Source organism: Achroia grisella, unplaced genomic scaffold (genome assembly GCF_030625045.1).
Source record: "Achroia grisella isolate CSIRO2021 unplaced genomic scaffold, CSIRO_AGI_Agris_v1 utg534, whole genome shotgun sequence".
NCBI classification, from domain to species: Eukaryota; Metazoa; Arthropoda; class Insecta; order Lepidoptera; family Pyralidae; genus Achroia; species Achroia grisella.
The window spans coordinates 2162140-2176318 of NW_026712920.1; the positions used below are offsets into that span (position 1 = coordinate 2162140).

At 32.0% G+C, this 14179-nt stretch overlaps 1 protein-coding gene across 2 annotated transcripts in view; it reads right to left on the minus strand.

Moving 5' to 3' along the window:
* Positions 1 to 13546, minus strand: part of LOC131847411 (protein TANC2) — a 191035-nt gene extending 177489 nt beyond the window's left edge. For both annotated transcript variants that reach the window (XM_059196990.1, XM_059196989.1), the window contains exon 1: positions 12978 to 13546. In XM_059196990.1, the coding sequence (XP_059052973.1) occupies positions 12978 to 13446 (469 nt within the window). In that variant the 5' untranslated portion in view covers positions 13447 to 13546. The remainder of the gene's footprint in view (positions 1 to 12977) is intronic.
* Between the last annotated feature and the right edge of the window lie 633 nt (positions 13547 to 14179).

Sequence of the window (14179 nt, forward strand, 5' to 3'; positions counted from 1 at the left end):
GTGTACAGCGATCATTCGTCATTGCGTGATGTTGTACCAACATTAATTATTTGAACACCTCCTCTAAATCATGTTGGAGAGTTAACATTGCATAAACATGGATTTGACATGAAATATTTTATTTTGTTTCGAAGTAATAGTGCCTTTACAATAGTCGATGTAGCACTATTCTAGACTGAATGTTCTACAGATAAATTTTGCCGACTTTAGATATGTTATGCTAGTTATTGAAATAAGCTGTGGTGTTGCCTGTGAGAAAATGGTAACAGTCACTTACCTACATGAAGAATTACTTACATTACTTACGAATCATCATCATCATAGCACAAATTATGTTGTGCACTAAATTCTTCATAAAAGAGTTCTTCACAATTACATTACATTTGTTAGACTAATGTTTATATCGTCTTGATCATGATAAACAATATATGTGTCAACTGAAACTCATTCTCTATATTTTTCTTAATAAAATTGATAGCATAACTTTCCAAACGCTATTATTTTCCAATGATTTTTAAAAATATGATGTGATAGTCAAATATATTTGCTTTTTGTTTTCTTCACTTTATCATTCATTGTACGCTCTATTTAAACTATTTTCTACTAGTAAATTTGAATTAATTTTGATATATAATGCTGAGTGATCATTATATATCAAAATTGAGTCACTTTTATGTGAAGACAATATTCAATGTTGTCAGGGAAAAAAAATCTTTGGACTGACTTTTATGATTTATAGAAACGATGACGAAGAAAATATATTTTTGTTCATATCTATTAACATTTAGTGGGCTATTATTTATTATTAATCGAATACAACAAGGGCCATAACGTAATTAGAAGCAATACTTTAAAGCTACAATTCTGTGAAAGTATTTTTAATACTATAATTATTACTAAAATGAATAATACAATCTTTTTCATTTTGCTACCTCTTCTATTCATGATTCGTGGCTACTCTAGAGCTATCTACGCTCTATTGTTTTATCTTTTACACCGGATAGTTTACGAATTGCTGATTTATTGCACAAATACGAGTATAGAAGACAGTTGTAACTACGTAGAAAATTCACACCAGTATTATTTAACTAATTAATTAATTAGTATTTAATTGGAGTATTGCTATAAAAGTTGTTTTCAAATTGTTTTTATTTATCATTTAACTTGAGTGTAAAAAGGAATCTGATTTATTTTTTAATATAACAACTTCCTGTGATTTATAAATATTTTAAAGACCTATTGATTGTGATTCAGTAGGAGATGATCGTACAACAGTATTTTACTGTGGTTTTAAAATGTTTTCTTTTAAAACAATAACCGACATATTCATTTATACAAATCAAGCGGTCACCGCGTAACTCGGCATATTCAGGAGAATAACAATGAAAACAGGTTGCGTCGGACCATTTATAGCAAACAATTTACTTATTAGAGGAGAAAGAAAATTGGTCCGCTAAAACGATGCTTTTGAAATTAATATATGTCACACATTTGAATTTGTTCGATTTACAATAGAGAATAAGAAAATAATCAATAATCATAAATCTATGAATATACACTATCATAAATCATTTCAAAATACCTTTATTAACTTATACCTAATTCTAAAAAATAAACCGCAATTAAAATTATTTTCTATAATTAATCCAACAAAGAATTGAGTTTCACTAATATTGGAATTGACTAAATTTGGAAATAGTCAAAATCTTTGTTTTGGTTTCTTTGATCGAAATAAATATGACGAATAAATTGATAAAATATATATCAGGACTTCCGTTTACAAAAACTAAAATATTTGCCAGTGCAGACACGTTAAGCCCTATACATTTTATTACCCTTGGTCCAGTTTTTGCGTCTCCAGGCGATGACTCATCGAGTCAACGTTCTCAGGTTGTATGCTCTGATGAACTTTTTGCTTAAACTTTTTTAGCCTCTATCGGACCCGCGATAATTTCAGTATTATTTGTAACCGTGCGAAATTTCGGTTAGCGTTTCATTTTAGGCGTTGGTGGGCTAAATAACAGCCTTGTATTATCTAACAACGGATATTTTCGGATTTATTGGAACACACAATAAGAATATCGGTTATCTCCTTTAGAGGAATAATGATCGTTTATATAAACACATTTCATTTGTAAATCGATAGCGATTAGTAGCTAATTAACACAACGTCTACAAATTTAATTAAAACTCCAATTAGTGTGACTAGTTACACGAATGTGAAATTTCATACTAATAGGTGTACTTACGAGACTTATATTGGGGCTTAAGGAGACATCTTCAGAGAAGAGTTCCACCTACAGTTCTACTACATGAGGGAGCAATGATAGATTCGTATGATAGTGTGGGACAAGCTCCAAAAATGTTAATGAACTTCACTTATTTGGAGGTACATTGAAAAAATTCTGACGATAACATTTGGCATATTTCTCATCTTTGTGAACCTGTATGTACTCTTTTAGTCTTCAGAGATTGTAAATTAGCATAAATTTAACTTTTTAGTTCAGGTAACGATTAAAAGAAATTAGATTAGACAAGTCTTTCATAGAACCATATATCTTTGAGTGTTTCTTAAATATCAATCAATTACTATTGCAAACGAAGTATCTTTCACCATTATCGAAAACTCAGTACCTTGAAATATATATTGGCTGTGAAGAACATGAGTTTTATTAAAACGGATTGGCTCCATTAATAATTATGATATTTAATTGCTCCTTTCAGTTTTATCACTTGAAAGTACGGCAGTAACTTATATTATAGTATCTCGTTCGTTCTATATTGTTTCCGTTGCTGACTTTCCGTTTGTAACTTTCTAGTTATAAGTTGTCTCATCACTAGTTTAATTATATACATTACAACTTTATTCTATTAAGTGAATATGTTATATACAATTCTGATTGCTTAATTGTTTGAATCATATTTTTATTTATGATCTTATGATTAAACTTAAAATTATTGTATAGTAGCTATTTCACACGCATGAAATTTGTAGCAAGGTTTTATTCTGATATATAAGCTATATTACTGTAGTTTTAAGTTATATTCGATTAGCAGTTTTTGCATGGAATCGTAACAAATATCCATCCATACTTAGAAACTTTATTTCTCACAATATTAGTAAGACAATTAATTAATCATCTTCAAGCTCTGATATTGATCTTTTAGAATGCTATAATTTACAGGAAGCCTATGCAATATCTCACAGATTATAAAAAATCTAGATACCAACATATAGTGCCATTAACAAATTGATAATTCTTAAACTTTCACAGAAATAATTGAACAGAAAAATATCATCCACATCGTATAAAATAATCTCGACTTCATGTAATAATAATTATGTTTAACACAATTCAATATACATAACTGCGTGCTCCACATTTTTCGTCAGATAAAGTATTATATTAATACCCTCTTTAATAGTTTATTGTACTGCACACATTTTTAATTGGAGCTCCAATTACATACTGCCATGTTTCAATCAGAGTAGGCCTTAATTATGTGAAACAGATTGGAATTGACAGATTTGCATGAACTGTACGTTGAACTAAAATTTTAATATGTATATAGCTGCATTCCGCAGTACTACCCACGTGAATTTAGGTAAAATTATCCTATATGTTAATCTGGTATGTGATCTATCTGTGTATCAAGTTACTTTTGAATATGTCTAATAGTTTCTGCGTGAAAGAATGACACATACCAAATCAACCATACAATCTTCCATTCTCACAAACTTTCTTGCATATAATATTAATAAGACTAGCTTTTAATAATTGAATTATCAAATTTGATCTGCAAACTCGGAATTATAATATTGATTAGAATCTCAAATGTGTATATCTATTAAATAAGTGTTGTTATTTAATTTTCATTACATAAGTAGTCTAGTGGCGTCAATTTTAGACAAATTGATGTTCAGAGACATACAATTCATCCATTTAAAATATATAATATAGAGACAAATAATTTACTGTAATAAAAAGACATTAAAGATAGACTTTATTTCTTGGAAATATTTATAGTATCGACTAATGATCCAAATCGTAACACTAACAAACTAAACAAGATAATATCACAAACAAAGATCTATAACGTTAAAAATTATTGAAGACTCCCATACGATAAACTTTCCCAAAATAAACACGATTAATAAATCCGAACTAAATTATTTTTCACAAATTCACCGCATAAATCTCAATAAAAAACGACAAAGGGTATTTTTTAGGCAACAAGCGATGGGAAGGGCTCTAGAGGTCCGAACGCCTAAATATGTTCGGAGCGCGCCTCGGCTGTACGGGAGCGGAATTTAAATAGGCCTACTTTGCGCTCCTTTAAAGGTCTGACGGGATACCTTAAGGTTTTGATGAAAAACATTGTCTGACCGTGACACTGACCTCGAATGTTTTGTATTAGATACATATTTGAAGTTGTTCGGCTAGTTTAAACATTAAAATACCGACAGAGACAATGTTATTTATTTGTTGCTTTTTACCCGATGCTTTGTCTGCATGACTGGTATTTAAATATACCTATATTAATACTTCATTATTATTGTCATTATAGTGACTTAACAAAGTTATTATATATTTGACTTCAATAAATTAATTTTAATGTTAATTGTCATTGTAAATTGTTGGTAGTTTGTATTAATTTTTTTTTAAAACTATAATGGGACATTTCTTTAAAATTCCAACAGGCAAGTTTCTTGATCATTCTTCTTAACCTAATGTAGGTTAAATGCTCTATCAGTCGGTTGAAGGTCGATTTAAACAAAATATTATTCAAAAGGTTTTATGAATATAGAATATTTCTGCTGCTCGGCAAGGGTTTGTAATTATAAGAATACAATTTAATATTTGTCTCCATTTATATGTCACAATTTATTATCACTATCCTTATGGTCCAGTTCGGCTAGTTACTTCAGTTGAAAAGAACTGACAAGCAATGTAACTGGTACATTCTATATGTTATTTTTTATTATTAGTTGAGGTTATTAATCGATGTGACTATGTTTACAGATTTTTTCTCTTCTATTTATCCTTTATTTCTTTAGTACCTATTGTACGCTGGCTATAAAAAGAAGTAGTGGTATGTTGTATTTTACACTATCGATTCTTACATCTTTTCTACATTACTATACATATTATAAATTAATAATATTTATTTTCTGTATGTTGTTTTATTAACTATATCAGCTACATTAATTTATTAATATTAACGATAAAGTCTGTCACAAGATTCATTTTAAATAAATTAATGAATATATTTTCCACTTTTCTCTTAATAATCCAATCCATCATAAGAGTTATGCAATCAGAATCTTTGGAATAATTATTATGCTTTCTGCAAATATGGATAATTATCTTTACGGTTCAAGTCGAGTAAGATTTTAAATAGGGTTGACAATAATACTCTCATATTGATAAACTGTTACATGTATTTTCTTAAATTCTATGTTTCTTAATAGAATTGGAATGGCAATCACACCTGATATTAAGTTTTTTTTTTGACTACTCTTATACTGTTGGCCGCTATTGGGTCAAAGCCTTTACAGCTTGACCGGACAATAGGGAGCGAATGCAGATGGCACTCCAAACCCACGGAAGGACTTCTAAAGCGGCTAAAGGCGAACTCCGCCTGGCGGATACGACTTTAGTCCGAGGGCACTAGGACGAATCTCGTCTCAGGGCGCCGTAATTTTGATACCCGTTGGAACTGAATGGGGGAAAACGTTATTATGTGACGCCCATGATATCACTCATGCATTGCCATTCTTGAGGACTACGATGTCATCAGTCGTATCCAGTAAATTCACTGCATTATCTCTCTTCAACCAAAATACGTCTAAATACCAAACTTTGCGTAGATATTTGAATATTTAAATATTTGTAAATTTGTGTGTTACTTCTGTGTTACTTCTCCATAGTAGATATAAATTAACTAAAGTTTTAAGGATTTATAAGTGAACAAAATTTTGTGCGGCTGATTTAGTCAGACAATTTATTTTTTATCCAGTTCAGGAAAGGTTTAAAACAAAGTTAAACTGTTCGAATGTTATGTAAAACAGTTATGTGCGTTTTTACATATCCAGGATAATTGACATAGTGCTTTCTAGTCTTAATTTATGCAGAGCTTGTACTACAAGTACTAGACAAACGATAGAAATACTGAAATACCTATCTTTTTATTAATACATACAAAATATAGACAACATCCAATCTTAATACAAATAATCATTCTTATTAAGGTGTATATACAATAGTACATACTTCACCATAGTATTTATAACATATAGAAGGTTTTTAATATATTTGGTGAAGAAAATAACACCTGAAATGAAAACATACAAATAAATAAATTGCCGCAACCCTATTAATAAACAAGAATATTTCACCTCCAGATATCGCGAACCGATTGCGTAATTAACCGGCTGAAAACTTGAAATTTAACTTAATCTTATAATTATCCACTCTACATAATGGATAGGCTGGGCTTGTACATTAGCCGGTGATACTTTTAGTTCGACGTGGTCAACGAAATTGATGACATGATAGGAAATAAGCTTGTGGTTGGCCTTTAAAGCTGACTCGCATTAACTAAGTAACAACTCAAGATTAGCTTACGTAAAGTTTGTTTAGACATTAACAAAATTTTAAAGTTTTTAAAGAACTTGAATGGCAAAATGGCTAATGGCACATTGTTTTTATAGTGTCAAAGAATTTATTCAATTTAGTCATTCAATGCAATCAATTTTTTTTTTTTTTTTTTTATGGCTCGTGTTACTTAACTTTGACATTATAATGAAGTTTTTTTAGGACCTTTAGTTTTTATTTTTTTAATTTATTATACGATTTACTATTGTTATTGTGAATATATTGCTAGTGTTTAATTTGTAAGTAAGTGTTCCATAATGAATCTCGTCAAGTCAACCTAAGCAGTTAATGCATTCAGCTATATATTTTTTTTTTGTTAGTGTTTTTTTTTTTTAATTGGTTATATTATTGGTATTTTATTAATTTTAATATTTATTTACATATTATTTGTTTATTATTTGTATTTATTTTACGTGTCTTTATATTATTATGTCCATACATGATGATTACTTTTCTTGCTCATCCTCAGACGATTTCGACACTGCCTCGAGCCATAATTCTTCTTTATCTGATTATGCTCCTCTTGATGACAAACTACGAACAACCTTTGCTTATCGTTCCAAACATCTTTCCCTAGTGCATATTAATGCTCAGAGTTTATTAGCTCATCATACTGATCTTCTCACGTCTTTCAGCGCCGGCATAGTCGACTGTATTCTTGTCTCTGAAACTTGGCTTAAACCATCCCTTCCTTCCACCTGTTGCTCTATTCCTGGGTATAAACTTTATCGAAATGACCGTACCACTTATAGGGGTGGCGGTGTAGCGATTTATCTACGTAGCCAAATTTCGGCGGAATCGGTGAGTGCATCACACTCTCAGCTCACTGCCTCCATTGAATATTTATTTCTTTCTATAACATTACATCATAAAAAACTCTTACTGGGTGTTTTGTATAGTCCTAATGACAAAATTGACTATTTTTGTGCATTAGAGAATACTTTGGAAGACTTAATTCCACGTTTTCATCATGTCATTCTAATGGGTGACTTAAATACATGTATCTTAAAAAATGACTATAGGACTGATAACCTCATGGGTCTGGCTTCTGGCCTTAATCTCCAGGTATTGCCTATGCTTAAACCCACACATTACTTCCATAACTGTAGACCTTCCCTTATTGACTTAATTCTTGTTTCACAACCCGACAAAGTTATATCTCATGGTCAAATGTGTTCTCCCTTTTCTCAACACGATTTAATTTATCTATCATTTAACATGCGCCCTCCGAAGAATAAGGGTAAGGTTTTATTACTTCGCGATTTTCGGCATATAGATCTAGATCGTTTGAGAGAGGATTGAGGAATATTGACTGGTCTCCCTTACTGCTAGCTGATAATATCGATTGCATGGTTGAAACATTTAACAAAGAGATCATTAAAATTTTTGACATCCATGCACCAGTGCGTCCAGTCCGCGTTAAACACGCTCCTGCTCCTTGGCTTACTCCTATTATTCGGAGAACCATGGCCAAACGTGACAGAGCTAAAAGTCAGTACAAGCACGAGAGATCACAGGTTAACTTTGAATTGTATAAAAAGCTACGCAACGTCTGCAACAGAATGTGTAGGGATGCTAAACGCCGATATATCCATAATACTATACAAAACCTTAGACAGCCTCAAATTTGGAAGTTTCTCCAGTCGCTAGGAGTGGGCAAGGCCTCCGACTCTTCGCTGAGTGGTCTCGATCTCAATGCGCTAAACATACATTTTTCCTCTACTCCTGTTACTCTTAGCAATTCCACTAAAGCCAATTCCCTTTCCATTCTTTCTAACCTTCTTTGTCCTTCCTTTACTTTCAGTACGGTATCAGAAGATGCTGTTAGAAAGTGTATCCTTTCCCTATCCACTAAAGCTATCGGTAGCGACGACATTAGCCTTAAGATGATTCTTACTGTGTTGGAAGATATTTTGCGTGTACTCACTCACATTGTTAATTTTTCTCTGCAGCAAAATGTCTTTCCATCACAGTGGAGGAGGGCTTATGTTATACCTCTCCCTAAAACGTCAAACCCTACTTGTTTCTCCCAATTTCGACCCATTTCCATACTTCCCTTGCTCTCCAAAGTTCTCGAATCCGTTGTTCATAGTCAACTTTACATGTTTCTCTCTTCTAATAACCTGTTATGTCCCTTCCAGTCTGGCTTTCGTCCCTCCCATAGCACTACTGGGGCACTTCTTAATATTACTGAGGATATAAGGCAGGCTATGGAGGACACCAAGTTGACTGCTATAATTCTGCTAGATTTCAGCAGCGCATTCAATTCTGTAGATTTTGACATCCTTCTTGGTGCTCTCCGTGCTATTAACATTTCTGCTTCTGTTATAGAATGGTTCTCTTCTTTTCTTTTCGGTCGCCAGCAGTGTGTAAAAACTAGCGAGGGTTCCTCAGACTGGATTACTTTAACTGCTGGTGTACCTCAAGGCGGTGTTCTCTCTCCATTACTATTTTCAGTGTTTATTAACAATATATCTCGTATCATTACTTCTCCATTCCATCTGTATGCAGATGACTTGCAATTATACCGTCACTTTACATTGTCGGAGGTGGCACAAACAGTTGCAGATTTGAACTGTGATCTCTCGGCAATACAAGCATGGGCTAGGTCTTTCGGTCTTGTTGTAAATCCTGCCAAATCCCAAGTTATGATTGTTGGTAGCAGTAGACTGAGGAGCCGGTTGGATTGGTCTACTATACCCGCACTTGTATATAGGGTGTTCAGTTAGTGTATACTGACAAAGTTAAAAACTTAGGGCTTATCTTAGATGGCACAATGTCTTGGACACCTCATGTTAATGAAATCAGTAAACGGATGCATTATTCATATCACTCTCTCAAACGACTTCAATATTTTCTTCCTTTCAGTACCAAAATTATGCTCGCACAATCCATTTTACTTCCCATTCTTGATTATGCTGACGTTTGTTTCTTAGACGTGACTGAGGAGCTCCTCAATAAACTCGAGCGCTTACAAAATTTAGCCATCAGATTTATTTTCAGTTTACGTAAATACGATCACGTCTCTGAATTTCGCGCTCGTTTAAAGTGGCTCCCAATCCGCCTTCGACATAATATGCACATGACCATGCTCTATAACATCCTTAATAATCCCAATGCTCCTGCTTACCTTAAATCCCGCTTTCAATTGTTGCCCCCTCCTACTAGACCGAGACGTCTTTGCCAAAACCACTCCAAAATGTTAAAACTTCCACTTGGCAAGTCACAATTCTTAGGAAATTCCTTTTCATTTCGCGCTGCTCGGTTATGGAACAAACTACCAGTACAGATACAGGAAAGTCCATCAATCGGTTGTTTTAAGAAAAGGTTGAAATCGTACTATTTATCGACCTTAGTATGATTAGTTTCATCATGTATTTTATTATTTGTATTTTGTGTAATATATGTAGATATCTATAGTAATTGTATATGTATGTATATATATATATATATATAACTTTTATTAATGTTTATTTTATTTATTATTGTATATTTTATTATAATTATAATATAATTCGAACTTTATTTAATATGTTGAATTTTAAATATTTTATTTTTTCATCTTTTGGAGATTTTAACATAATAGTTTTAATTGCACAGGTGTTACCTACTCAATACTAGCTATGCCACATTGTTGGGTTGACTGGTAGAGATCTCTCTTAGAGATAAGTCCACCTTTGCTCACTTTGTATATATTTAAGTTTAGAACTGTATTTAAAAGTGCAATAAAGAATATATATATATAATAATTATATGTGCCAGCAAGTCCAATGAAATACTTATTTTAATTTAATTATGGATTTATTAAAATGACATAAACATAATAATATATAAAAAAAATTGAACGCCTGTATGCGGGCTAAATACACTGAATATCGTATTTAATATTGTATATACCTATAAGCAATGTATTCTGCAAATAAATGATTTCATTTCTTTAAAATAAGATTTTTTAATTTAGATGTTGTTTTAAAATTATCATATGAATTTTGTTTACAGAAATAACAAAGACAACATTATAAGTATGAATTTTAATAACTACACATATCTTTTCTAAAAATTCAATAAAGCGTGGTTGGAAGTACAGAATTTTAATTACAAAGTCAAGCGCATGTTGCTAATAACTGCACTATAAATCAGGAATATCGGTCGTTGGGTAGAAAGTCGTGCGAGTATAGGTTATTTCCAGTAGTCTCATTACTGGCGGCCCTCAATTAGTGTACTCTCCCTTATATCTATCAAGATAGCATCGGGGAGAGTTATTTCAATATACTGTGTAAACAATTCTATATAAAAACAAAACTGTAACTGGCAGTCTATAAATATGTGCATTGCCATGTCAGTAAAACATAATAAAAAAAAAAAATTAAAAAAAGAACAAATTCAAATTAACATAGGTTATCGAAATATTGCATTTTTATTTAAAATATATAAAATTTAAACTTAATATTAATTCAGGTATATTTACTTTAGTCTTTACACATTAAACTTGTTTCATTTTATTTAACAGGCAATTCAGTTAGTACCTACACCAGTTGTTGAATTAAGTTTTAAATTTAAAAGGTTCTAATTTTGTTAATTCTTAAAAATAAATAAATTTAAATCTATCAACCATCCCTATATTGTATATCCCAACTTACACACATACAAACTTTTGCGTTTATAATAAGTATTTTTATGTAACTCAACTGACTGTCTGTCTGAAGGAAAGTGGTAACCGTCATCAGCACTACAGATATCACGTCGTCATTTGACGCCGATGAAATCAAATCTTGTTATATTCCGAAGGACTAAAATGTCATGTCTTATTAACGGCCTCGGTGGTCCAGCGCTTAGCCCAAGCTCTGCTTACTTTGGAACTTAATGGCACTGTGTGAGTTGTCCTGGAATATTATTATAATGTTTCTGTACCTTGTAACGTAACTGCAATATCTCAACCTTCAAACTAAAACATAGATTACGAAGCTATCTGCCTGGCAGCAGGAATAGGTGAGGCAGTGATATTGAGTCATGACATTAGAGGGTCTTCATGTAGACTGACAATGACATTTGTTTAAGTTGGTCATTTACACTTAAACTAATTATTTGTCTAGACATAGGATCAGGGACGTGTACAGAGAATAATTGAGCTAAGACAATATTCTATGCGAGTAGGACATGTTTCAGTTACAGTACAGGGCCGTATAACATACACTTAGTAAAAAAAACTGTACGGAAACACTGCAGCCAGGAAGTTTTACTTTTTTTTTTATTACACAAACTGTAAGGTCACCAAATACTAAGCTGGTGAATGTTCACAGTATGGTCAGTCTTCTAATGATGCTTATCACAGATGTTGTAATTATTAAGGGAATCTACAAGAGAAGGTTTTTTTAACCCGTGTCTATTGAGGCAAAAAAATATCATGAATTAGAAATATTTTTAACGATAACAAGAGACAAAGAGCGGCTATATTAGATTATGTAATATTATCTTATCTGTGGTTAGACTACAATATTTGTAGAAGTTTTCTAAGCGAAACATTATATATGAATAATTATTTAATCAATGCGTTTACCATACAAATTATACCAGACGTGAAAGTATAGGTATCCCAAAGGCGTTTCGTCATTTAAATAATAAAAAATCGACCATAAAAAGATATAAGCACTAAAAGCAAATACCCTTTATGTGACACATGCGGGCTAGTACAATGAACTCAAGACAAGCAAGTTACATTAGAAAAAAAAAATATTTAGAAAAGAACAAAAAAATACATTATTATTTCTGTAATAATTCTATTTCAGGAATTCTATTAATTTTATAGAATAGAATGGAATAGAATAGAAAATCTATTATTCAAATAAACTTAATTTAAGCACTTTTGAATAGTCATAACAAATTTTTTTATCTACCGATCGTTCGGAAAGCTGTCTCATGACAAGAAGAACGAGCAAGAAACTTGTGTGTTGCTCTTTTAAATAATCCTTGTAAGTTCACATTTTACAAGTCAAAACGTGTGAATACAAACTACCAACCAGCACTAATTTATTAGGGTCAAATATAAAACATAATAAGATTAAATGAGTAGTAGTGACATGAGCAGACTAGTCCCTACAAGCAGCATTAGTTCACGAGTATGACGGATAAGCCAGCCATCACTGCGCTCGAACATATTTTAGGGAGTCCAATGACCCGGCCCACATTATAAATTTTATAATAAACAATGTCGTAGTAATGGAAAATGCGTGTAGAATATAGCATCACATGCATGCACGAAAGTCTAATTGAGACCCTTCTTTTTTAATAGTCGGTTAATAAAAAGGTAAACAATCTGACCTTGATTCCAAGCAGTTGTAATATTCTCATGGTAGAAGTATTCATTTTCTTCTTCATCTGACCACAGCACGCCTTCGATGCTGGACGTTATTCCTTGAGCATCCGGACCTTCGACTATCGACCTCCTGGACAGCTGATCGTAACTAGGGGGCCGCGATAACGAACACGTGGAAATATCAGCTAGGGACGATCGAAAATTTTTAACACTTCTACTATCTATAGGTCTGTATCGTAAGGATCTAGTATCCTCGGATTTGACTGAGCGAAGGGACCTACAGTCATAATTTGGGGCATCATTTATAGTCGATATATCTCCTAGGGATACTTTAAAGTTATTCGAAGATATATCCCCTAAAGGGACTTCGCATGAGCGACGTTTCATGCTAGTTTTCTGGGTGGGAGTTTCACCCGTCGCTTCCATGTGACGGCTAACACCGGCACTATGTAAGAATTCGTTCGAACTATACATTTTTATATCCTAACTATCACTAGAGATTATTTTAGGAACTTTATAATTATGACTATTATATTGGAATTTTTTCAGTTCGAGGTGTGGTCGAGGTCAGGGTCGTAATCTGAAACAAAGGAAGAGATTTTTGTATTATATTATACACCAATTAACATCACAACAATATTTTGTAATATATTTAATAAAATTATTTGAATATTTAAAAGGTAATGAAAAATGTAGACAGCGCCATCTAGAGAATAAACTATAAATGACTAAACATATCGCAACGATAAGTAGTCCGCTTATCTTTCTGGCTCTTGCTCTGAAATAGTAACTTAATGGTTTGGTTATCATATATGCCGATAGATGGCGCTATAAAGATTAAATTCCAAGTAACATTTTTTATAATATTTAAATATACTTTAAGCTCTGTGATACTACAAAAATATGAAAAAACTGTTTTGTAACTGTTATGTATAGATAACTATATATTTATACATAAAAGAAATAATTATAAACAATCATTTTTACAAAAATTGCTCGCAAATGAATGAGTATGCTTAAATCTTTAAAACTGCGCACACATAAAATTATATATGGATAAGGCGCGCAGAATGCTAATTTATTTTTTTTCAATATTATGTATAAAAAATATGTTCTTTATAAATATTTATTCTCTATTATCAAGCGGCAACAAATGGTTTGCGACAGAAATATAAGAGACACACATAAGGACTTGTACCAATCTAGA